A 24,658-nucleotide genomic window follows, 5' to 3' on the forward strand; every position below is an offset into this window, starting at 1 on the left:
GAAGGGTCCGGTCCTTAAGCTACGGATGCGACTGGGGACTGGATCCCGCCATGTTTGTTTACCAATGTTATTCTGTTATTCTGTTATTCTGAAGCCCAGCCTTTCCGTCATGCAATGTCGGTGTCACACCTTCGCTCCGCCAACCAGAATCCGTGCAAAAAGCTGATGAGGATGCACCCATGCCCGGGTCTCTTTTATACTGGACTTGTGCCTCTATGCCCTTGCAAAATCCTCAATCAGATCCTCCTACGTCCATCCACAAGCACCCCCCATCAACGTGATCGTCCTCAGCTTTCTACTTCACTCTCGGACCGCGTTGAATCATTTTCAGTCCCCTCTATTGCTAGGCTAATCCACGTAGCAAGCCTTCATAGTCAGCTAGCTAGCGCAATTTGAGCTTTTACTTCTGACACCAATATAATGACCTCGATAAATCATAAATGAGTCTGAATGTTCACGACAGTTCTTGAGTTCTCGAATGGAAACGGTTTATTGAACGGAACTCTCACAGCTTACTGTCTGGCCGTAGCCAAACAAAACCCTAAAGAACAGCAACAACTAAATGCACACTGTCGGGAGAAGAAAGGAGAGAGAACAAAGGATAAGCCCCCACGCTGTCCACCAACCACAAGGACACCTGGCACTGAAACATTCCAGGCATCCCCTTGATTGGCAGACAGCAGAGAGACTGGCATGCTGGATCCTGTGAAACCCTGTGAAACTCGTTAGCATGACCATAAACTCAGACATATCTACAAATAACTGACCAGGAGGATAGTTACAATAATATTGATTACTATAATGAAGATATTCATGTAACTGATGATGAATATTCCAGCATCCACAAAAGCGGGAGTTCAAAAACAAGGTTTTAAACTTTTCTACTCTGCAACTATTTGACTTACAAAGCCCCGATATCCTCAACCAGCCCTGTGGCTATTTTAGGTGTGGATTTGAGGAAACTTCTGGGTTCCGACTGCTTATTCAAACTGAGCTGAGACGACTGAGTAGGAGGAGGGAGCTGTGTATGAACTCATAACTCCTGCACTGTGAACCAATTCAAATTCACTTTGAAGAGAGCTCTGGGTTGGAAGAAATCCTGCGAAGAACAGAGTTTGGTGGTTGTGTATTATTCACCTAACGGGAGACGGAGAGCTAGTTACCTCTCCTTAGCTTGCACATCTTTTATTAGCTCTATTTCAACTATCATCTTTTAGGCCAATTCTGGGATAAATAATTCAGAGGAGGATTAGGCCTACTGCTAATGAAGAAGACTGTCTTTATTGGATATAGGCTGAGGGTGAATTTGTGGTTTGTCTTTGTATAAACATTATATGTATGTATTTTCTGCCTGCAATCAGTGGTTATTCTGCTCCTGGCTCATCCTCGGGTGAGGTCTCCTCTTCATTAGGTGTTTCAGCTCCCATTCACTATACCTATGAAGGTAATACTTAAAAAATAAAGGAAATACGGCAACTCTCATTGTTTGTTTCTGTTATTTGATTGGCTGTTCCATTTCATTGAGGCCAACACAGAATACCTCTTATGGAGACAGTCCTTAAATGTCCCTCGTTGGATTCCTAACCTGGTTTGTCACAGGTGGACTTGTGTGTGTGACATTTCGGAGAGGAAATAGACCAGGACACCAAGTACTGACAACAAGTGAAATGTGATTATTCCTGAAATCCCTCTCCCACAAGTCACTGCCGATGCCAGAGATGAGGGTGCAGTCTGGTAACAAAGAGACAGACCTCACCACCGAGACTGCTCAAAGCATTGGACAGTTTGTCCTCTGTTATGTCCAATAACATTGAATATTGTGGACGTAATTACAACTCTTTGGATGTCATAGTGCATTGTTGTATAGGGCATCTCTTTGGATGTCAAACATAATAATATGTAAAAGTGAAGTATTTGAGGAAAAATTGTAATGATGTGGAAGTTTCCTAGAAAGAGTTAAGGAGAGGCACCACACCTTAATAGTATTTTTCTTCATATCACAATGAACCTTTACCAGTCGAATAAAGACACCAATATAACACTTTTCTGTATTGAAAGTTCTCTGAAATATTATATTAAAATATGCAAATGAGGCAATATAACATTAAATATGCGCACATTTGTATATACCACAAATCCATTTTTCAGGACACTGGAATAAGTCCGCCTTAATATTTTCATTTCAATTTGTTATGACAATCCAGGTCCGGACTTCTATAGAGCAGATTGTGGATATATACTTTTTTTCATCTTTCGGTCTGTAAAATACTGAAGACATGTAGGTAAACTGCATTTTGGGCACATATGTCCTTCTTTAAAAAAAAATATTCCAGAATCAATATTTGACAACATATCAACAATCAACATATGAACAATTCCATCGATACAAGTCTGGATAATATGTCTACGGATAACCACACAAAACTTGGTGAATGCAGATGCATCTGAACGGGAGAAAAATGAGTTGGTGTGTGGGAAGAGTCTGACTTTCAGGAAAAGGCAGTTAAAAGTAAGTGCAATGAATTTAGCCTACCAATTGCTAAAAGCCTATTTAGACTACATATAGTCCAGTTTGTAACATTCCCCATGAAACAGGCTTTTAATTTGTGTATGATTACATGCAGTGAGCTTTGAAATGATGCATTTCTGTCCATTTGAATGTGGATAAATTGCATTACATTTTGATGATGGTAGCATGGTAAACAAAATAAAATATGCATTTACATCAAGTTTAAAATGATTATACTAACAAAATACCCCAAAATCAAACAATTGATGAGTAGATGCAAAAATCTGGTGCCTCCTTAAATATGAATGTTTTGTTTGACATCCTGAAATAACTGAGGACGAGTATCCGGACAGATTTGAACTTGAAGGTTACAATATATCAAATGTACGTGAGTAAATCTGGGACCTCAAAAGAAAAAAAAATTGATAATTAGAAATAAAATATAAACGGTAATCCATAATCATATCAAGAAGACCTGTAAACAAATGCAGTCTATTTAACAAAGTCAAAGTTAGAATGAACAAGACTTTTTGTGTTTCAGTGGGGTTTTACCACTCTCTAGTGGTTAGAGAAATGAATTGCATACACGTCTATAGAAACCTACAATTTAGTAGTAACCATTCATAAAGTATTATCTGCTATCTATGCATGTACAGTGGACTACATCATTGCAACACAGTTTAACATATTCTGGAAGGTATTCTAAAAGTTCTATGTAGCCTTGTAGCCTCATACGGTGCTTTCATTCTCTAAGAAAGAAGGCCACATTCCCTGTTATATCAGCCATTCTTGTTACACCAATATAAGTCCTATTATCCTGGACTAATAGCTTGTCCAATGGTGCAGTAAGTTATGTGGCTTCTCTAGTCAACCAACGCACAACTCATTAGCAGAAGCGTTACATTGCAATGCAACATAAAGCCCATGCCTTTTGTTAGGATCCAACACATTAACTTTGCTATATGACATATTCCAACAACAACAGCAATATATCAAATGATTTCTGGGCTGACTAGCTTAGCTGCCACCACGACTAGCGCTACGCCACCACCCTCCACTTTACACGCCTTTTCCCTGGTCCCCGTTTGAGTATAGATGCAGAAAATAAATTAAATTGTGTCATTGAGCATGCTAAATGGCTTGCAACCATAATTATCTAAATAATTATGAGTCTGCCATTAAAGTGAGCTAGATGGATGGTATACAGGTTTTATGGGGGAAAAAAGTTAATGGGGCAAAATTTGATATGGGGAGAAAAAATCTAACGAAAGGAGGTGAAGGGAAGGGAATGCAGCTTTCTTCCCCGTCGTTCTTTTCCCTTTTCATTTGGGTAAAAGATGTATAGAGTGAGAGTGCTGGGTGACAATAGGTTGATTAGGCTAATCAAAGGCCTAGTGGGAGACTGGGTAGTGGGTACGGCTGCTCAGTGCTGTCTTTTTATCGACACACACACACACACACACACACACACACACACACACACACACACACACACACACACACACACACACACACACACACACACACACACACACACACACACACACACACACACACACACACACTGCATTAATCAGCAACCTCAGGCCCTGAAAATCAGTTCAGCAAATCTGATTCGCTCTCACTTGTTCCCATGTGGCAATCTCCGAAAGACAGAAAGAGAGAGAGCGAAAGAGAGTGCAAGTGAGAGAAATCAGTCCAGACTAGAAGTAGTCTCCCCCATTATCTGTACATTAAACTCATACATTTCTTTCCTTTTTTCCTCCTCTTTTTTGTTTTTACCCTTGACAAATCAGTGAAGTCCAACTGTGCAAGATTCACTGTGTGACTGTGGGATGTGACCTCCATGTAACCCCAATTAACTTTCAGCTAGAGGCAGTTCTCCAGTGCATCTTTGACAAAAGTATTACATTCATTAAATTATTAATGCATTAGAGAGGGACACATTGTTTCGTCTCATATCAGCACAGTAATAGAGAGACAGATACTTATGTCTGTCATCCTGTGTTACTCCTGTCCCGATTAGGGAGGTGAAGGTTATGGTAAGACAATCAGACTACGCATACTAATAGTAGGGTTGGGATCAATTCAAATTGAAGGCACTCAATTCAGGAAGTAATTTGAACTTAAAATGCAAGAACATTACAAATTTGGAAAAAATTGCTATTACTACTCAATAGCACTACTACTTTATTGAGAAGTAATTGAAAATAGATACATTTTTTAATATTTTAATTGTAATTTAAGTTTACTTCCTGAATTGACTGCCTTCAATTCGAATTGACCCTAACCCTGACTAATGAAAGATCTGTTGGTCTTAATGTGAATTGTTCATCAACTAAATGCACATTACCAGAAATTACAACCCTATTAACCCTAACTACCAGCTTGCACTATATGCACTGTACTGTGCACTGTATGTACAATAAAATGATGTCATTCATGTGTAGTAAATGCGTCAAGTTTTGTACGATAGCACTAACTGACTTAGTACAAATTCCTAAAAGCATTTTCATTTAGAAGAAACACCTTATGAAAAATTTGACTTCACCTCAGGAATCCGGCACATCAAAGCCCCAAGCTATGTTCATTCTGAAACTCTCCAAATCTCATCATGAGATCCTACTTTCTCTCATTCTGGAAAAGGAAACTTGTCATCGACATTGTCCCTTAGATCTCAACCTTGATAAGCATTACAGCACAAATCAATTTTACATTTCCTGCAAACCATGTCATCATAACTGATCCAAACAACTTTACTGACTCTGTGTTGAAATGTACTTTGCTTTGTTAATAGCAAATGCAGTTTTTGCTACTTTTTTCTGTGAAAAGAAAGACAATACTATATTCCACTAATGGCTTGCACCATGTGCAGCTGATTCTAAGTGGGCTAATTGTCACTAGGCGTAAAATTGCTGACTGGGAAAGGGTTGTTGATCCATGAAATAGAAGTTAGAAATCCCAAGTCAGTATCAGGGGACCGGGGACAATCTTGAAGCCCATCTATTTGGCAGCAAACTCATCCTGGACACTAGCTATATTCCAACTAGCAATAAGGCAAACTTTAGTAGGTAATCTATTTAATCCAAACCCACTGGTGTGTAGGCTATATAGTATGTGATTTCCCTTTGGACACAGCCAACCGTCATATGATGATTTTAGAGGTGAGCCATTCCTTATAATACCCCTCATCTCCACAAACAGCCAATGTAATCTATCGGACAGGAGTTTTTCCTCCCAAGAGGACTCTGGGTCAATAATGCTGTCTGGAGTGACCTGTGAGAGATGTGGTGGCCATTAGCTTAAGACCAAGTCCCACATATTTACTCATCTATCTACCACAATACAATGACTCAAACTCACTAACAATTACCTGCCAGTATCCAAGCAGACCTATTCTATAGTATCTTGAAAGGACACATTTTCTCAATGACCACAACTGGGGATAATATTGTATATGGCAGAGGCATGTTTTCTCTAGTGAACCTGTCTTTGACATGCAGCTGTCCCTGGATTCCCAATGCAAACAATAGTGATGGCAATGAGAAAAGGCTGCTTGACATATATCATCACAAATGGAACAACTGCACTCTACAGTAACAAACAACCTCTCCTACAGTCCTTTACGCATCACAAATGACACCCATATGGGCCTCGGTCAAAAGTAGTGCACTATATAGGATTTGGACTGCCATTTGGGGCACTGTCCTTCTCTTTAGAGAGCTGTAACTATTATAACAGATACGCTAGGCTCGGCACATTCATTTCCTCTCAAGCCACAGGAGAGAGTAGCTTGACTTCAGTGCTCTCTGTGAATGTGGTATTGGAGTTTCAGGGAAATTACAGCTGTCACTCCACTTTGCAGCAGTGCATGTTGGGACATGCCAGGCTACTTCAGGCAACCTTCCTTCTCTCTCTCTCTCTGTGTTTGTGTCTGTGTGAGTGAGTGAGTGAGTGAGTGAGTGAGTGAGTGAGTGAGGGACAGTGAGTGAGTGAGTGAGTGAGTGAGAGAGAGAGAGAGAGAGAGAGAAAGAGAGAGAGAGAGAGAGAGAGAGAGAGAGAGAGAGAGAGAGAGGCTCCCAAGTGGTGCAGCCGGGAAGGGTTTCCTCTCTACACCCACAAATAAACAGCTCGGAAGTGCTTGTAGTGCCTATTCCAGTTATTCACACATCATTTTAGGAGAAAGGAAACTTACTGAGATAATTGCACACTATCTTAGTACTGTATGCATTTCTGTCACATTTGACCTCTTTCACCATCAAAGTAGATATATTGCCAATAATCTCAAGAGTTGTTGAGCTTTTTTAGATAGATCAACACTTTATTGTTTACTATTGTATAGCAGTATTAAAGCCCCTTGAAGAATACACTGATTTACAAGAGCAGGAGCTCTTACTCTAGATCCAGTTTATTCGTTACAAAGTATTACACAATATTATAACCCATTTAATACGATGTTAATCCTACACTGCAATTAGGACTGATTCTAATATAACAGCAATTAGGACTGATTCTAATATAACAGCAATTAGGACTGATTCTAATATAACAGCAATTAGGACTGATTCTAATATAACAGCATGAAAATAAGTTGCTGCACTTACAATTGGTTGTTTGGACTGCAACATTCGTGATATTACAGATCACTATTTTTGGAATTGTGACGTGAAAACACCTTTCTGTGCCCTTGTTTGGGATTTCCACGTGAGGTACAGTAATAGTAACATCAGGTAAGGTACAAAGATACAGTGTAGTTTCAATTTGTGTAAGCCCAACAGGTGTGGTATCCCAGAAACAGCATCTCATTGGTATAAAAGTACCATGGACTCGCAACGAAGGGCATCACAAACCCCCATCTATATCAGGGAACAAGAACAAGACGCAGCATCTTACTGTTGAGAAAGGACATCTACTCCGAGGTAAAGTTCACTTATTTTTTGTGCATTCTGTTGATAGAAAAACTTAACATTTTAGGACAAAAATATGATTATAATCTTGAATGGATCTGACCATTCTGGGTGATAGATATACTTTTGGTTATGTAGTGTATGGACATCTGCTAGTTGAACTTCTCATTCCACAATCATGGGCATTAATATGGAGTTGGTCCCCCCACTCTTAAGTTTGAGTTTATTTTTTACAGGGACAGTGTACATTAATCAACGTTTTAGTTAAAGTGCCCGTTTTAGCCAGCCGGCAAATTTTCAACAGCAGTCCTTGGGCAGGTTATTAAAAACAATTACAACATTAATACAGACAAACAATGAGCAGTGAGCACATGCAGACGAACATAGGACAAGCAACATGTAGCATGCAGACAGAGCAATAGCACCAAAAGCAGCAAAACCAAATGCATTAAAGCAACAAAGTGTTCCCACACCTCACAAGCTATAGACAACATGGAAAGTGACAATACACAGCTGGTCTGATCCTGTCCCGGCGTTTCCTTCGTCCTCATGGCTTGGCTTGGTTTTTGCTCTGACATGCACTGTCAACTGTGGGACCTTATATAGACAGGTGTGCACCTTTCCAAATCATGTCCAATCAATTGAATTTACCACAGGTGGACTCCAATCAAGTTGTAGAAACATCTCAAAGATGATCACTGGAAACAGGATGCACCTAAGCTCAATTTTGAGTCTCATAGCAAAGTGCAAAGCGTCTGAATACTTATGCAAATGCAACATTTCAGTTTAAAATTATTTATAAATTAGCAAACATTTCTAAAAACCTGTTTTTTCTTTGTCATTATGGGGTATTGTGTGTAATCCATTTTAGAATAAGGCTGTAACGTAAAACAAAATGTGGAAAAGGTCAATGGGCCTGAATACTTTTAGAATGCACTGTATCGTGTATCAATGTATCTTATTAAAATGATGTCTAAATACACCTATATTTCTCTTATTCCAGGGATCATGTGTTGGATAAGAGTTGCTGTCATCTGTGTTCTGATAAGCCTGGTGAAGGCTCAGAAAGAGTGCTTTAAACGTGTTGTATGGAGCGATCTACTGCACAGCTTAAACATCTTGGTAAATATCCTACACAATGGGCAAATATAATATACAACGACACATTTTAAAAATCATGCATAACCATTCCACAAAACATTTTTTGATTTCCTTTCCACATCCATGTGACAATATGCTATGTTCTGTACATCCCATCAGTGCAAAGACATCTCCCACGAGTGTGTGCATCACCACGATAAGGCCAGTCTCTGTGATCCTCAACTGATGCTCGGTCAGGTAAGAGAAACAGGTTGACATTGTCATCAAATAGTCAATCACTTTCCATGTATATGATGTTGACCTCTGTAATAAAATACGGGATCACTCAAATTCACCTGCTCCCTAGATGCCTATTAGTCTGAATCCAACTTCAATTGCTAGGTTTTATCATTGTTGTGAGCAATTAAGTTTGGATCCAGATTGATATGTTTGATAGCCTGCTGATAATTAAATCAGGGAGATACAGAGTTTGAAGTGCTTCTCTCTATTTTCAACAGATGGAACACAAAGAAGTAGTTCTGGCTGACATCATGAAGAAGGCTGTGACCATGTATGAGAAAAGCCCTCAGTTTGACAACTTCAGTGAACAATTGGCCATGTCGCAACATAGGCTAACATCTTGTGTGAGTGGCTACAACAAGTTTTCGCCTGTATTGCAAAGATCATATTCACGTTTTAGTTTTCCACGTGTGTTTTTTTATTTACTTCTAACTCATATTTATTCTGACCATAGGCAGTGGCACAACTCCATTCAAATGCTGACCATGAGCCAGTGACTGCATGCTTTAACAAACTGGAGAATTTCCTCCATCACAAAAAGGTCAGTGTCACAAAATTACAAGTGATACGAGGGTGTTGGGTAGACTGAATGTGATGACAATGTGCAGTAAGCTGATTATAAACTGTTATCTCTTATTCAGGCTCATCTACAGTGTGCTTGGAAGATTATCCACATCACAGTCAGAGAAATCCTTCAGAGATTTGAGAAACGCACCGTCAGAGGACTACGACGAAGAAGATGATTGAATCAAATTGTTCATTACATCAACATTGAAAAAAAGATTGCTTTGTATTTTAATTAATTTGTATTGTTTTATTGGGGGAAATACATGTGTTAGGGCCTGTTTATGAAATAAAAATATGTGGATTTAAATGTTGGAGGTTGGCAATCGTTTATTGTAATGTGTTATGAAATTGTAACTTGTGTTTTTGATATTCTTGCTAGTTTGCGCATTGGCCACCAGATGGCGACAATTCATATTGAACAAATATCCCACTAGAGGGTGCAAATATCTTGCCAAATTCATCACATATATTTTATTATAGTGGCATAAATGTTGTCTTACTTTATAAAGAATAATATCAAATATCAGAATGGCAGTTTAAACTGGTCAGTGTGGAAATACGAGGCTTCATTCCAAACTGCAAAGCCACCCTGATGGACTGCATCACATAGAGCTCCCTTTCTATGACAGGTTTGGGGGCACCACTACAAATAAATAACACACATGAACGAACGCACGCACGCACACACACACACACACACACACACACACACACACACACACACACACACACACACACACACACACACACACACACACACACACACACACACACACACACACACACACACACACACACACACACACACACACACACACACACACACACACACACACACACACACACACTAGGTAGAGATAATGTGAGAGAATGTGTGTTCCCACTGTAAAAAGTAAATGAGGATCAATGTACTGCTCCATACTCCCTATAAACGTGAATATACCCACACACGCTTCCATCACGTGGACTGGGAGATGTTTCATTGCGTCAGACAACAACATTGACGAATATGCTGATACGGTGTGCGAGTTCATTAGAACGTGCGTTGAAGATGTCGTTCCCATAGCAACGATTAAAACATTCCCTAACCAGAAACCGTGGATTGATGGCAGCATTCGTGTGAAACTGAAGGCACAAACCACTGCTTTTAATCAGGGCAAGGTGTCTGGTAACATGACTGAATACAAACAGTGCAGCTATTCCCTCCGCAAGGCTATCAAACAAGCTAAGCGCCAGTACAGAGACAAAGTAGAATCTCAATTCAACGGCTCAGACACAAGAGGTATGTGGCAGGGTCTACAGTCAATCACGGACTACAGGAAGAAACCCAGCCCAGTCACGGACCAGGATGTCTTGCTCCCAGGCAGACTAAATAACTTTTTGCCCGCTTTGAGGACAATACAGTGCCACTGACACGGCCTGCAACGGAAACATGCGGTCTCTCCTTCACTGCAGCCGAAGTGAGTAAGACATTTAAACATGTTAACCCTCGCAAGGCTGCAGGCCCAGACGGCATCCCCAGCCGCGCCCTCAGAGCATGCGCAGACCAGCTGGCCGGTGTGTTTACGGACATATTCAATCAATCCCTATACCAGTCTGCTGTTCCCACATGCTTCAAGAGGGCCACCATTGTTCCTGTTCCCAAGAAAGCTAAGGTAACTGAGCTAAACGACTACCGCCCGTAGCACTCACATCCGTCATCATGAAGTGCTTTGAGAGACTAGTCAAGGACCATATCACCTCCACCCTACCTGACACCCTTGACCCACTCCATTTGCTTACCGCCCAAATAGGTCCACAGACGATGCAATCTCAACCACACTGCACACTGCCCTAACCCATCTGGACAAGAGGAATACCTATGTGAGAATGCTGTTCATCGACTACAGCTCGGCATTCAACACCATAGTACCCTCCAAGCTGTCATCAAGCTCGAGACCCTGGGTCTCGACCCCGCCCTGTGCAACTGGGTACTGGACTTCCTGACGGGCCGCCCCCAGGTGGTGAGGGTAGGCAACAACATCTCCTCCCCGCTGATCCTCAACACTGGGGCCCCACAAGGGTGCGTTCTGAGCCCTCTCCTGTACTCCCTGTTCACCCACGACTGCGTGGCCACGCACGCCTCCAACTCAATCATCAAGTTTGCGGACGACACAACAGTGGTAGGCTTGATTACCAACAACGACGAGACGGCCTACAGGGAGGAGGTGTGGGCCCTCGGAGTGTGGTGTCAGGAAAATAACCTCACACTCAACGTCAACAAAACTAAGGAGATGATTGTGGACTTCAGGAAACAGCAGAGGGAACACCCCCCACCCACATCGATGGAACAGTAGTGGAGAGGGTAGCAAGTTTTAAGTTCCTCGGCATACACATCACAGACAAACTGAATTGGTCCACTCACACAGACAGCATCGTGAGGAAGGCGCAGCAGCGCCTCTTCAACCTCAGGAGGCTGAAGAAATTCGGCTTGTCACCAAAAGCACTCACAAACTTCTACAGATGCACAATCGAGAGCATCCTGGCGGGCTGTATCACCGCCTGGTATGGCAACTGCACCGCCCTCAACCGTAAGGCTCTCCAGAGGGTAGTGAGGTCTGCACAACGCATCACCGGGGGCAAACTACCTGCCCTCCAGGACACCTACACCACCCGATGCTACAGGAAGGCCATAAAGATCATCAAGGACATCAACCACCCGAGCCACTGCCTGTTCACCCCGCTGCCATCCAGAAGGCGAGGTCAGTACAGGTGCATCAAAGCTGGGACCGAGAGACTGAAAAACAGCTTCTATCTCAAGGCCATCAGACTGTTAAACAGCCACCACTAACATTGAGTGGCTACTGCCAACACACTGTCAATGACACTGACTCTACTCCAGCCACTTTAATCATGGGAATTGATGGGAAATGATGTAAATGTATCGCTAGCCACTTTAAACAATGCTACCTTATATAATGTTACTTACCCTACATTGTTCATCTCATATGCATACGTTGATACTGTACTCTATATCATCGACTGCATCCTTATGTAATACATGTATCACTAGCCACTTTAACTATGCCACTTGGTTTACATACTTATCTCATATGTATATACTGTACTCAATATCATCTACTGTATCTTGCCTATGCTGCTCTGTACCATCACTCATTCATATATCCTTATGTACATATTCTTTATCCCCTTACACTGTGTATGACAGTAGTTTTTTTGGAATTGTTAGTTAGATTACTTGCTCGTTATTACTGCATTGTCGGAACTAGAAGCACAAGCATTTCGCTACACTCGCATTAACATCTGCTAACCATGTGTATGTGACAAATAAAATTTGATTTGATTTGATTTGAGGGAGGGAGAGAGAAAGAGAGAGAAAGAGGCTCCCAAGTGGTGCAGCCGGGAAGGGTTTCCTCTCTACACACACACAAACAGCTCGCAAGTGCTTGTAGTGCCAGTTGCAGTTTGACAAAATATTCACACCATTTTAGGAGAAAGGAAATTTACTGAGATAATTGCACACTATCTTAGTACAATATGCATTTCTGTGTAACATTTGACCTCTGTCACCATCAAAATAGATATATTGTCAATAAACTCAGGGGTTATGGATTTAAAAAATATATATAGATCAATACTTTGTTTACTATTGTATAGCAGTATCAAAGTACCTTGAAGAATACACTGATTTCTGCAAGCCCAACAGGTGTGGTATCCCAGAAACCGCATCTATTTGGTATAAAAGTACCATGGACTTGCAACGAAGGGCATCACAAACCCCCATCTATATCAGGGAACAAAAACAAGACGCAGCATCTTACTGTTGAGAAAGGACATCTACTCCGAGGTAAAGTTCACTTATTTTTTGTGCATTCTGTTGATAGAAAAACGTAACATTTTAGGACAAAATTATTATATTCTTGAATGGATCTGACCATTCTGGATGATAGATACACTGCATAACCAAAAGTATGTGGACACTTGCTCGTTGAACATCTCATTCCAAAATCATGGGCATTAATAGTACAATTGGCCATGTCGCAACATAGGCTAACATCTTGTGTGAGTGGCTACAACAAGCTTTCGCCTGTATTGCTAATATCATATTCACATTTTAGTTTTCCACGTGTGTTTTTTTATTTACTTATAACTAATATTTATTCTGACCATAGGCAGTGGCACAACTCCATTCAAATGCTGACCATGAGCCAGTGACTGCATGCTTTAACAAACTGGAGAATTTCCTCCATCACAAAAGGGGAAATACATGCCTTAGGGCCTGTTTATCAAATACAAATACATGGATTTAAATGTTGGAGGTAGGCAATCATTTATTGGAGTTTGTTATGAAACTGTAACTTTTATGTTCTTTGATATCCTTGTTAGTTTATGCATTGGGCCACCAGATGGCGACAATGTATTTTGAACAAACATCCCACTAGAGGGTGCAAATATTTTGCCAAATTTATCACATAGATTTTTTTTATAGTGGCATGAATGTTGTCTTACTTTATATAGAATAATATACAATATCAGAATGGCAGTTTAAACTGGTCAGTGTGGAAATATGAGGCTTCATTCCAAACTGCAAAGCCGCCCTAATGGAATGCATCACATAGATCTACCTTTCTATGACAGGTGCACCACTACAAATATATACACACACACACACACACACACACACACACACACACACTTGGTACAGATAATGTGAGAGAAGGTAAGATACAGTGTATCCCCACTGTAAAAAGTACTGCTCCATATTCCCACACACACACACACACACACACACACACACACACACACACACACACACACACACACACACACACACACACACACACACTTGGTACAGATAAAGTGAGAGAAGGTAAGATACAGTGTATCCCCACTGTAAAAAGTACTGCTCCATATTCCCTAAAAATGTGATTTTACACACACACACACACACACACACACACACACACGGAGAGAGACAGAGAGAGATAGAGAGCGAGTCAGGCAATCTGAATGTAAATACCAGTGGTAGCTTTTAAATATGAAAGCATCTCAGGTATCTGCAGAGTAGGTTGATTTTTTTGCACAACAGTTTTGAGTTTTCAATAACATAGATCCTATACACTGCACCGAACTCATGAAGTGGCCTGTCTTTTATGGTCAGCCTTTATGCATTCAATGTTAGCAGCCATTAAAATGTGATTAGGTCTATTCAATGTACTGTCACATACAGTGGTTTTACAGTCAGGTTGGCCTACTCGTGTACTGCTCATAGGTACCTCCCATTCCATCACCTAATCTGCCCACCCACAAGTCTCCGATTGGTTCAAATACGGAAAGGTCTACGTGAAGCGAAAGTTCATTTGCTGACGATTATGTCAATTTATCGCCAACTTGTACTCTATGCAAATCGCTTACTAGCGTACATGCGGAACAGGCAGTGGGTGAATAGCGGGCACGGGAAGGAAGAGAGGAAAGGGGGGTGGACAGCAATTTTAGCCATCATCAGCGGCACAATTTATACTGTTTTAAATATAACTGTACAACTACCAATTTATTCATAAGAAGAAGTGAAAGCCGCCAAAATGGCACAGCCAGACAACCAAAGCAAGAGATTCTTTGAGAGTCTGTCGGGAGCAGGGAAATCCATCGCAGTGCTGACTAGCGGAGGGGATGCTCAAGGTACTGTGACAGATGACAGTGCAAGAGATTGTATGCTATGACATTGTATCAGTGGAGAGGCCCGTAGAGGGCGAAAAGCACCAATTTGAACTGAAAAGAAACACATTGTTACATCGTATATTGAATCAACTAGCCTTGATACCATGTTTCAATAAAAATAGCAATTCTTTGAAGTAATGTTACAGTAGCAGATATCACAGGCGCATTTAGCATTTCGGTGGTTAGCTAGCTCTGATTACCCACATATGGAGCATTTTCTCACCACTAGGCTAGCTGCAGGCTCCCGTCAAGGTGAAACACAAATGCCGACATAGCCAAATAGCTCGACGTCTATTCGATTATCATGCCAATCATCTGATTTGTATTGATTTTCCACAACATTAACAAAAACGATGACACCGGTCGAAGTGTGGAGAGAGGAGAGGTGATTTAATTTTTCGAATTCTTGCCACTGCATTGCGGAGTTTCGTTCTGTTCGTGTGATCACGTATTGTAGCATTTGTCCCTTAATAATACTGGTATACTTCATAGTAATATGCCACATGATAACATCGGGTTGATAAAGGAATTAGTGAGGATGAATGTTCACGACGACTCCTCCCAACCAGGAAGTCACTAAAAACGATAGTGTTCATGCTGCTATCTTCATCATTTTGAAATGTAATACACGTCTGTCTCTGAAAAGCAGACGTTCACTATTATGATTATTATGAACGAGAATGTAATTGAAATAAGTTATGGGACTGCTATAAGCTTCAGGGATGCCCTAGCCTGTGTGTTGCCTACGTGAGGACCTGCAGGCAGCGTCAGAGGAAACCCATTGTCGTATGCTGCCTACTGTCACTTTATGAATGTGACTTGTGCCTTAGTCAAAATAGGGCCATACCAGCTGTACTGTAATTATTTCAGCAAGTGTACATGCTTTTCAAAAGAGGAATAAGCAGTGGGAATCAGCTCAAACGACTTGATTGAATCATAGAGAAAGCAGAACCGCTTTCAAGATTTGCTGCAGTAGGCCTTTGCTCAAAATGTAACTTTATTACTATAGGCCTACTGCAGCAATATTGACTTATGAGCCATGGTTGGAAGCCTATCTATATTCCACATGGTCCATCACATTGCACTGCAGTATCTATTTGAAATGAACTTGCCCACACACCCCTACAATGATGACCAAATGCCCTTACCCACTGCAGGATACAACATGGTCATCACTGTAAAAATTGTCCCTGTAAATGTACAGCATTATATTGGCGGCAGAGTTGCCAGTTAAATACTGTAGTTTTGCTCCACAGCAGGGTTGCTGTAAAATGTTTTACAATAAGAAAAACATTGTTTTATACAATACAGCAATATCTATCTATATATACAGTATATACCAAATATGTATGAACCACTTCCACTTCTAGAAACCTTAACGACTTCCAAAACAGACCAAGGACATGGCAAATACTCAACCATTCAAGGTTTGAGACTTGCTGCCACTCCAATCTGCCCCCTTTACACATTTAATTGTTGGGGCACTACTACCACATATCAGTGACATTGGTAGCCTCTTACAAGGCATGCCTCAAAATATGTCAATGAGCCAGAAACAACAATACCATGCACTCACTAGTGGTCAAAAGGTTTTTAGCTCTCCAAAACGATGGTAAGGTACTGTATTCTGTGGGGTGGAATTACAGTACCATTTGAAATACAGTACTTCTTTAAAGGAATCTACTGTTAAACCAATGTGTCATTGGGATTTACAATGTATCACCCAGAGTGCATGGCATTTACGGTAATTTAGTGTAAATAATTAATATGGTATGTTGCTGTTAGTTTTATTGTATAATACTGTAAGAACAACATGTTTTAATAGTGTAGAAAGAAAAAAATGATGCGATGGTGTCACGATCGTCGTATGGAGAAGACCAAGGCGCAGTGTAAGATGAATACATACTTTTAATGAAGACGAAGAACACTTAACAAACTATACAGAACAGCAAACCGAACGTGAAGCTATAATAATACTAGTGCAGACACAGGCAACTAGACATAGACAATAACTCACGAAATACCCAAAGAAGATGGCTGCCTAAATATGGTGCCTAATCAGAGACAACAATAAACACCTGCCTCTAATTGAGAACCAATCTAGGCAACCATAGACATATATAAACACCTAGATGGTAAACAACCCCATAAACCTACAAAACCCGTAGACAGTACAAAAAACACATACATCACCCATGTCACACCCTGACCTAACCAAAACAATAAAGAAAACAAAGAATACTCAGGTCAGGGCGTGACAGTACCCCCCCACAAAGGTGCGGACTCCGGCCGCAAAACCTAATCTAAAGGGAGGGTCCGGGTGGGCCTTTTTCACGGCGGCGGCTCGGGTGCAGGATGTGGACCCCGCTCTACCTCAGTCTTAGCCCACTTAGGTGGCGCATCTGGAGCGGGGACCCTCGCAGCGGGCCCCGGACTGAAGATCATCGTAGAGGGCGCCACGGAACTGAGGAGCGGCTCTGGCCGCTCCGGACAGGAGGGAGATTCCAGCATCGCCGGCGTGACAGGCGGCATCGGCAGCTCCTGGTTGGCTGACGGCTCTGGCGGCTCCTGGCCGGCTGAAGGCTCTGGCGGATCCGGGACTGGACGGAGACTCTGGCGGATCCGGGACTGGACGGAGACTCTGGCGGATCCGGGACTGGACGGAGACTCTGGCGGATCCGGGACTGGACGGAGACTCTGGCGGATCCGGGACTGGACGGAGACTCTGGCGGATCCGGGACTGGTAGGTTCCGGACTGCGACCCATCGTGTTAGGTTCCGGACAGCGGCCCGTCCTAGGAGGTTCCGGACAGCGGCCCGTCGCCGGACGCTCTGGACTGGGTACTGTCGCCGGACGCTCTGGACTGGGTACTGTCGCCGGACGCTCTGGACTGGGTACTGTCGCCGGACGCTCTGGACTGGCGAGGCGCACTGTAGGCCTGGTGCGTGATGCCGGCACTGGTGGTACCGGGCTGGAGACGCGCATCTCAGGGCGAGTGCGAGGAGCAGGAACAGGGAGTACTGGACCCTGGAGACGCACTGGTGGCATGGTGCCGGCACTGATGGTACCGGGCTGGAGACACGCACCTCAGGGCGAGTGCGGGGAGAAGGAACAGGGCGTACTGGACTGCCGAGGCACACTATAGGCCTGGTGCGTGGTGCCGGCACTGGTGGTACCGGGCTGGAGACACGCACCTCAGGGCGAGTGCGGGGAGCAGGCACAGCACGTACTGGGCTGTGGAGGCGTACTGGAGGTCTGGAGTGTAAAGCTGACAACCCGTCCTGGCTGGATGCTCATTCTAGCCCGGCCAATGCGAGGAGCTGGAATATAGCGCACCGGGCTAGAAATGCGCACTGGAGACACCGAGCGCATCTCTGCATAACACGGTGCCTGACCAGTTACACGCTCCCCACGGTAAGAACAAGGAGTTGGCTCAGGTCTCCTACCTGACTTAGCCAATCTCCTCGTTTGCCCCCCCAAAAAGAATTATTGGGGCTGCCTCTTGGGCTTCCGTGCTAGCCGTGTAGCCTTATATCGTCGCCGTTCCTCCATTCTCCTGTATCCATCCTCACACTTAACAAACTATACAAAACAACCAACGTGAAGCTATAATAATACTAGTGCAGACACAGGCAACTAGACATAGACAATAACCCACGAAATACCAAAAGAAGATGGCTGCCTAAATATGGTGCCCAATCAGAGACAACGATAAACACCTGCCTCTAATTGAGAACCAATCTAGGCAACCATAGACATATATAAACACCTAGAAGGTGAACAACCCCATAAACCTACAAAACCCGTAGACAGTACAAAAAACACATACATCACCCATGTCACACCCTGACCTAACCAAAATATATAAAGAAAACAAAGAATACTCAGGTCAGGGTGTGACAGCTGGTAATATGGGTAATATCTTCTTAGGGAACTGATCTGTCTGCCCAATATAAAGGATCAAAACTGTCGGAGGAATAAAAATAGCATAAATATTAAAGTATACCAGTTTCATTTGAGGACCAGGATGTGGACAACTGTGCCATACAGATTGCAAAATAGTTGGGAAGAGTTTTTTGATGTACCGATTCCATGGTACAGGGTGTGTGAGTTTATATTTTAAAAAACAACGCAAGATTCAGGGCTTCATGCTTTTCAGCTAAAATTATTATATAGAATCCTTGACACCAACAAAATGTTGAATATTTGGGGCATAAAATCATTGAAGCTCTGCAGATTTTGTTGTGAGGATACAGAATCAATAGACCATTTATTTTGGTATTGCCCTCAGGTAGCCTGTTTCTGATCTCAGGTTCAGGAATGGCTGAAAATGCATAGCATTGATCTAAAATTGACCCTAGAAATAGTACTGTTAGAAGATCTGGAGAGACCGGGTCAGTCAATTACTAATATACTACTACTCTTATTTAAAGTATTTATCTTCAACTCGCAATCTGTGGATTCTATTCGATTACATAGATTGAAATTGTACATTAAACATCCACAGCATAGTTGAAAGTTATGTGTTGCGTAGAAACCCAAAGTGGGTGGCCATCAGAGATAGATGGGATGGGCTGAGGGAAGCTGAGGGTTGGTTTGTGGAATTGGAGACAAGTGGGAGTGGAGTTGCTGTGTGGGAGATAGAATGATGGTCAAAGATGAACGTTTTTTTTTTAAAGTCAAAGTAAAACATAATAAAAAGTACATTTGAATGACACTGATGCAACTAATGCCGGTTTGCCTGAGGCTGATGCCGTGCAGGTGTTTGTACACATGCATATACACACACTCTCATTCAAATAAACACATACAAGAACACACACATACATGTAATAGTGCCAGACATGCACACAAACATATACAGTTGGCATTGCTGTTATGATTTTAGTTGTCATTGATGTCCTTTGTTTAAAATGTATTATTTTGTTTGATTATTTTTTTGCATTGTTGTTTACTGTTTTCTTCTGTCTTTTCCTTCTTTCTCTTTAGTTCATTCTCTTGGTTGTTGGTGCATTGGGGGGTTCTTGGGGGTGGGGAATGGAATTAATTAAATTTTTTATTTTTCTTCTTGGGGGACTGTGGGAGGGGTCTCGAATGGTTGAGGGACAGCTTTTGGGGAACTGTGGGGGGGGGGATCTTGGAGGGTTCGGGTTCACATTTTTAGGCCTAGTGGTAGATTGATCAACGTGCCCTTGAGCAGGGCATTGACCTTGGATGGTTCTGTGTGTCGTTCTGAATGGGAATCAGTTGGAGAACTGGTATGATGTAGTTATTGAGCGGCTTCACTGCAAGTATATTGTATGTTTCGAATATTCAATAAATAAATATATAGAATAAAAATATATTTTTAACTGTTTGGGCAAGAAACAAGCCATTGGCTCTGTATTAATGGTGCAAACCTAACAGTCACGAATCTGTGCTTTATTCACGGTGGCTACTGTACCCAGAGGCTACGGTAGAGCGAAGCCTAATCATTACAATTATTGTCTGCGTGATTCGTTTTTTCTTCATTTGTTGTTGTTGTTGCTAATCTGAGCTTTATGCGTCTCACCCGGCAGCATTAGGTTTGTGCCTGAAACGGAACATTTGAATCTACATTAGGCATACTATAAAGAAATACTGAAATTCTGTTATTTATTCCAATTAATATCAGAAATTTGAGTATTTTACCCATAATGAATTTTACTGTGCATTCTACAGTGTTTTAATATTGAAAAGTCTTACAGTGCAGTCAAGATGCCTTTGACTCAGCCAGGAATGACCAGGAGTACACTGATCGATCCCCTGTGGGAGGCTTTATAATGCCAAAGCAATGTCGTCTGCCTCACTGCGCTGCAGGGTTCACTGTAGCTGCAGGCCTTTACTGCTCAGCCTCTGTTAGGTCCCAAACATAAGTCTTGGGCCTCGGAAAGTACAACTACTGTAGTACTCATCTGGAGGATCAGAGAGCATTCAGGCCAACTGAAAACAACAACAAGAATGTCAGCTTCAGAAAGAAGTCCCACTGGGCACAGATGCCAGTTGATTTAAATTTGGTTGAGTTGTCAACTAATGTGAAATCAACAAAACATTTCAAAATATCATTGGAGTTATTAGATTAAATGTTGGGAGTAAAAAAGAAAACAGTGCCTTACATTGATTACTTTTTGCAAATCCGTTTTGGACATTGATTCAACGTCATCACATTACATTTGTTGTTGTTGTTGAAATGACATGGGAACAACGTTGATTCAACCTGTTTGTGCCCAGTGGGATGAGTCCGTCAGACTTGTAGCTTGCAATACCCATATGTTCTCTCTGGCTCTGCCGCACTCATAATCAGATCGTTTACAAGAGGTAATACGAATATAACGATGCTATTCATATTCATGTAGTTACGCCAACAGAACAGCGATGATCACTTGACTTGTAAAGTGGCAACGGATGATCTCTTTATGATGATTATGGATGAAGAACTATGGATTTGTCATTATGTAATAGCTTTTATAACACACTCGGCCCTATGAGGTTCATTTAGAGAAGTCTGTACCAGTTCTTATTATTTTTTTTCTTCCCTGCTTTCTTGCTTTCTTTCATATCCTCCTGATGGTCAATTTCAGAAGTGTGTTGCTTAGTAACAGCTTAGCCTAGCAACTATTACACTGTGAAACCAAACGTTTATCAGATTGTTTATAAATGCCTTGGCCTCGTCAGCCAAGTTCCACGGATCTGCCTGGTCTAAAGCACACAAATCATTATTCCTACTGTCTAAGAAGTTACAGTAGGTTAACCTGACATTAGAATTGTAGGCACAGAACACCATCTTTACAATTCTCTCCAAGGCAACTGATCATGGCAGTGGGAGACTGGGAGTCCTGCAGTGGAAGCGGACTGCACAGTGTTGGTATTTTTTGGAAGTGAGGCTCTTTCTTATGGTGATAAAAGATTCAGACTTCGGCCTGAAAGGGGGCATGGCATTACATGTTGAGCTATTCACCACTTACGCTCATAAGTGTATGCACAGGACTCATGTGCTTTGGCCATATGTTCTCTTGTTGATTTAATTAGACTACGTAGGACACATCGCTACAGGAGTCTTAAGCAGTATTCAGATGTTGTTATTTAAAAATGCCTTATTCAAGTGAGTTTTCTGTTGGCCAGGAATGAATGCTGCTGTCCGGGCAGTCGTTCGAATGGGAATCTATGTGGGAGCCAAAGTTTACTTCATTCGCGAGGTGAGTCTAGACACTCTGTACACACAGCACTACTTTACAAACAATAAAAAACCTTCCTTTACCCAAGGATACGTCCACAGGTGGGACTATGCGGGCAAAGCAAGACAAGGAGCACTCTGTTTTATTCCCGAGACAAAACACTTTGTAAACACCTCACTGAGCTGAGTATGTTCCTACCATCCAGGGTGGTTTTGTATGTAGACAAACACAGGATGACTGATCAACATTTGGAATCTTCTCAAAATTAGCCGATTAGAGGCTACCGCCCAACATTTGGAATCTTCTCAAAATTAGCCGATTAGAGGCTACCGCCCAACATTTGGAATCTTCTCAAAATTAGCCGATTAGAGGCTACCGCCCAACATTTGGAATCTTCTCAAAATTAGCCGATTAGAGGCTACCGCCCAACATTTGACCAGCTCTTGCATCCATCATGTGGAAGCTGAATTACAAACACAGGGATACATGCCTACAGTAGGCTACAGTACATGGCAATGTTTGTGTTGCATATTCTAACATCTGGATGGAACCAGACCATCTATTTCACATATAACCTACACGCTGACAAATGGGCCGGGTTTCGCTTACGCCTCGGGTCTAATGATGATGCATATGTTGAATGAATTATGATATGTTAAGCCTCTATGCAGCTCACTTCCTGAGCAGGCCGGGGGCCTAAAATGCCTGCTCATTCTGTCATTTGTGTCCATGGTGGCCTACACTTTTATATCAACGACTAAAGGCATTAGTCGACAGATCACATGTGTGTTCCCTTTCGGGTTTGCTCAGGTAATCTGTTTGGCTTCCGTGTCCATTTAAACAGGATGTGAAAGCTAAAGACCTGATACACAGTAGGACATATTTGTTTTATAGCTCTTTGGTTTAAATTGCGACCATTCTGGTTGCATAGGCTATGCTCCAATAAGCATTGGTAGTCTGTGCAGCCTGGAGTGTTTTCATTTGGTAGCACCAGTCCGCCTCGGAAGTATATTCACTCAGATAAACATTGAATGGCAAAATGATGTTTGTGCCATTTGGAGTAGCCTAAGCAAAGTTATTACATTTGTGTCGTTTCTTGTCAGTAGGCCTAAGCAAAGTTACTACATTTGTGTCGTTTCTTGTCAGTAGGCCTAAGCAAAGTTATTACATGTGTATCGTTTCTTGTCAGTAGGCCTACGCTCTGGTTGTTGTTACATTTGTTGAATTATTTGATAAAGTTGGTGCATTGTATCATTTCAACTCACCTGTGAGGGTGAACAGGAAATTCAGCAACTCTTGTAGGACAGTATAAGTTCAAAGTCAAGTTGACAACTTGACAGTGGAAGTTTTACAGGTAAAAAAAATGGAGGCTTTTATATAGTTGAAAATGTCCTCCTATGGGTTCGGGGACCAATTAAAAAAGGTAATTCAAGCAAAACATGATGTGATTGCTAAATTAGTTCCAAAAATCGGACTGAACTTGAAATCACAAAACGTATTGCTACCAATGCTACCCAGTGCTACCAATACATTTTTTTTTAGAGCACTGCTTAGTCTTGGACTTGGACATTTCTAATTTGCAGGGGTAACACGTGACGATAATGATTGATATACAAGCTGCATGCCATGCCAGTCCAGATATTACAGATAGTGGGGTGTTGTTAGGAAGTGTGCGTGCCTGTGCGTGTGTGTGCGTGTGTACTTTGTGACATCTGTGTTGTATCTACAGGGATATCAGGGTATGGTAGATGGTGGAGAAGAGAACATAAAGGAGGCATCATGGGAAAGTGTCTCCAGCATGTTACAAATGGTGAGTACTGTACCATCCATGTAGGACAGAAATAGATGACCACACACTGAATCACAGTAGCCTATTTACAAAACCAGTAGACATAGACAGAGCTATAATTGATTGGTGTGAGTAGGCATCTTGCATCTGGGCTGTATTTTACATCCACTTCAATGTTTGTGTAATGCCACCATGCCAGGGTGGCACTGTCATTGGCAGTGCCCGGTGCAAGGAGTTCCGGTCCCACGAGGGGCGTCTGAAGGCAGCCCACAACCTGGTGCAGCGTGGCATCACCAACCTGTGTGTGATCGGAGGGGACGGCAGCCTGACTGGGGCCAACCTCTTCAGAGAGGAGTGGAGCGGACTGCTGGAGGAACTGGTCCAGCAGGGTGGGGAATGGGGCTGGTTTTGTTTCTACCGGGGACAGGAGAGCGGTTAGGGATCGAAGATTTGGAAAGATTGCAAAGTGGGGACTGGCACTTCAAGCGGGTACAGAAGAGAAGTACGATTGAAAGGGATTGCAGAGAGAAAAGTGTACTGCAGAGGGTTTGTTTGCTGCGGGGACAGACAGGAGCATGATGTAGGGGTCATTGAA

The 24,658-nt window shown here is 42.2% G+C and overlaps 1 protein-coding gene across 6 annotated transcripts in view; it reads left to right on the forward strand.

Moving 5' to 3' along the window:
* The first annotated feature begins 14,780 nt into the window (after window positions 1-14,780).
* Window positions 14,781-24,658, forward strand: part of pfkpa (phosphofructokinase, platelet a) — a 32,863-nt gene continuing 22,985 nt past the window's right edge. For 5 of the 6 annotated variants that reach the window (XM_024374714.2, XM_024374708.2, XM_024374711.2 and 2 more), the window contains exons 1-4: window positions 14,781-15,042; window positions 22,222-22,295; window positions 24,004-24,084; window positions 24,263-24,452. In XM_024374714.2, coding sequence (XP_024230482.1) covers window positions 14,946-15,042; window positions 22,222-22,295; window positions 24,004-24,084; window positions 24,263-24,452 — 442 coding nt within the window. In that variant the 5' untranslated portion in view covers window positions 14,781-14,945. The remainder of the gene's footprint in view (window positions 15,043-22,221; window positions 22,296-24,003; window positions 24,085-24,262; window positions 24,453-24,658) is intronic. The other variant, XM_024374712.2, reaches the window with a different exon arrangement.

This window comes from Oncorhynchus tshawytscha, linkage group LG16, assembly GCF_018296145.1.
Source record: "Oncorhynchus tshawytscha isolate Ot180627B linkage group LG16, Otsh_v2.0, whole genome shotgun sequence".
Lineage (NCBI taxonomy): Eukaryota > Metazoa > Chordata > Actinopteri > Salmoniformes > Salmonidae > Oncorhynchus > Oncorhynchus tshawytscha.